At 34.5% G+C, this 2,962-nt stretch overlaps 1 protein-coding gene across 1 annotated transcript; it reads right to left on the bottom strand.

The window, feature by feature from the left end:
• Positions 1-603: 603 nt before the first annotated feature.
• On the bottom strand, positions 604-2,238 carry LOC145675030 (putative glutamate receptor). The gene has a single exon (XM_081745396.1). It carries the CDS (start codon positions 2,236-2,238, stop codon positions 604-606), a length of 1,635 nt encoding a protein of 544 aa, XP_081601522.1.
• Between the last annotated feature and the right edge of the window lie 724 nt (positions 2,239-2,962).

Raw genomic sequence — 2,962 nt, 5'->3', positions numbered from 1 at the left:
TGTGGAAGTTATACGTGCTAATTACATCATAAGGTACTTTAATACTTTATGTAGAGTCTGTCAGACCTCACATATGCGTTTTATTGTTAAACGTCCTTCGGTCAACTTGATTAAATTCTGGTTTGCATTAGGAAAACGCGTTCTTTGTTCTTCATGGACTCAATATCCTGTCGAAACCATTTCTGTTACTCAAAACGGTTGTTCGGCTTATGAGTGTATTACCATAAACTTGTGAATCATTTCTAGTGTGTGCCTTGCAGACATATCGGTTTTATAGCAGACTCTAATCGTTACACGTTGTTTGGCTTTCTTATTCATTTCACACTTTAACACAGACTAACGAATGACACATCTTCTAATTCAAACTACTGCAACTACAGTAACGTCAATTTGCTCTCTTGTTAAGTAGGCTTAGTACTACGTAATTCAATCATCGCCGCACAAATAGCATTGGTAGGAAAGCGGTAAAAAAAATCAGCTCGGGGAATTACGTATCACACTTTGTATAGAAGTATACCTAAGAGCGATCTATGCATACAAGCATACGATTGTAATGTATTTCCAATCCTACCACTGTGGAGGGCAACACATATGCTGATCTTATTAAGGACTTACTCTTTTCAACTGAATACAAGAGAAACACCTCAAATTGGAGGTAACAAATAATTCAAGGCTAAAAGATATTATTGAAAATATGTATCCTGTTATAAGTAAGAGGAAAGTTGATATCAATGAATGCAAAGTAAGAACTACTGGACTGTTATTGATTTCTGGTCTATACTGGGACACATTTGATCGTTTTCGTTCTTTGATGTTCTTCACCACCTCCCACTGCCATTTCGTGATGAGACCTGCTTGGATCATCTTCCCCAATATCTTATCAACTTTTCTTTTTAATGACGATCTTAGCTTCAATGCCATCCCAACATTAAGTGTAGAAACTGGTTCCTTAACTAAAATCAATGATACCCAACATTCCTCTGTCAAATACTCCACATCTGCCATGTAACTTCTACCTACATCTTCTGTTATAACGCCATACTTACTACTAAGTAGTCGTTGGTTCGTATCTTGGATTGTAGTGAACGGGTGAAAATTACTTACAAGTTTTTTGAATTTTGGATGTATATCTTGAGATTTTTCGAGGACATTTACAGTGAAATTGTTACTAGATGTCCAGGAAAGACCACTCTCAGCAAGATCCTTAAGTGTCTCAATAGGAGACGAAAATATTGGCAACGTAAGATAAGAAATAAGTTTGTTACAGTAGAACATATTTATCAGGTAAAGAAATAACACAGTTGCTATTAAATGAAAACGAATCGAAGAGTATACTGGTTCTGGAGTGCCATGTAGTGTAATACTATCTACGAGATATAAGAAACATCTACCCAGACTTCTGTAAGGTAATTGCGTAATAGTAGGTGGAATTATTTGACGCAGTCGTGTAAGAATACATAAACATAACGCACAGAAGGAAAATAAAATGATTGTTATTAGCCAGACATTGTTGTGAAGAGGAAAAGCAATGGCCATCAAGGAATGCAAAGGCTTTGGTTTAGGGACTAGAAAAGCTATTTCAATACGCGTGTATGGTGTACTATATGAAACCAGTGAGTAGAAATTAGGGCTAACAAAAAGTCCACAAATCCCTATATCTGCTTTGTTTTCAATAACATCATGAAGTACGCGTACCCACCGTCCACTATTTCGTATACCAATTACAAAGATAGTGCTATTCAACAACTTTGTAACTTCTTTCAGGATATGGAATTCGAATCCACTATATTCCAGTTTTCCTGATGAGTCATTTGATATTAATGTAAAGGGAGGATAGTTGAACAGACTAATTTTTAGTTCCTTTGGACTTTCATAACCCGGAGAAACTTGTCTGCAATGAACCTCTTGAGATGGTGATCCTATTATTGACTCTGACCACTTTTCAATTGATAAATATTTTGATAAAGTAATATTGTCATTTCTCGTTACATCTTCAATATTTATAATGTATAAATGTCGCCCGTGTTTGTGGAAATTAGCATTCGTAAACTGTTCCGCGAAGAAGTAATCTGTTTGGAATAAAACATAATTCTGATTTTCACAACTCAAATCTTCTGATAAATTGTTCTGCATAAACCGTTTTAAAATATGGATATCGTTGATCAATATTACAGCATTTGAGCACTGGTAGCTCTTTTGCCACACAATTTGAAGCTGTTCGTTGGACATTCCTTCCATGTTAATTTTAAATGATGGATTTGGTGTCAAAGTAGTCACAATCTGGACAATATCTTGCAGAAGTAGATTTCGTGACTCAGTATTGATAATGCATAATAATTCAGAATAAACTTGTGTCGTTTGTACAATGAATCTTCCAATCTCTTTCAATTGTAGCGGGGTTAAAGTCACAGCTGATCCAAAATAGAGGCAGATTATCAGTGATTGAAACAATCCCATACTTTTCTTACGTTTTAGACAATTACCTTAAAAAAAATAGAATAATGAATAGATGCATCACTGAGAAATCGTTAGTGCAATATTTCGAGGAAAAAGTATATTTCCACCTGAATGGCTTATATCGAAAAGGAAAAGCAGACAGATCCAAATTATAGTGACCTTATAAGCTATCAGACGCTACGTAAATTGAATACTTAAAGGTAAGATATCACAACTAAATTATGAGATTATATCATTCTACTTGTGTAAATGGTTTAGTACCACAATTTGTTATTTTAGAAAAGCAAATGAAATAACTATAGTTGACTTGATTTTTGCGAGGGATTTAATTCTTTGCAGACGAACTTTAAAATGCGGTTTTCCACCCAAGCAGACAGAGAATCTATGATTTTTTTAAAATCGTACTAAACAATTTGCTGGTTTCTAATTTAAAGGCATTTATGAAGTCTATAAATATTTCTGTTTGAAAAGATCCAGTCTGGATTTTTATAGCATTTGGAATATT

This window comes from Thermobia domestica, chromosome 18 (genome assembly GCF_964235325.1).
Source record: "Thermobia domestica chromosome 18, izTheDome1.hap1.1, whole genome shotgun sequence".
NCBI classification, from domain to species: domain Eukaryota; kingdom Metazoa; phylum Arthropoda; class Insecta; order Zygentoma; family Lepismatidae; genus Thermobia; species Thermobia domestica.
The sequence above is the reverse complement of the archived record's forward strand: the minus strand, read 5'-3'. Positions and strand labels throughout refer to the sequence as shown.

Excerpts from the sequence above, each read along its gene's own strand:
- LOC145675030 (XM_081745396.1), bottom strand. The coding sequence starts at position 2,238 with ATGGAAGGAATGTCCAACGAACAGCTTCAAATTGTGTGGCAAAAGAGC.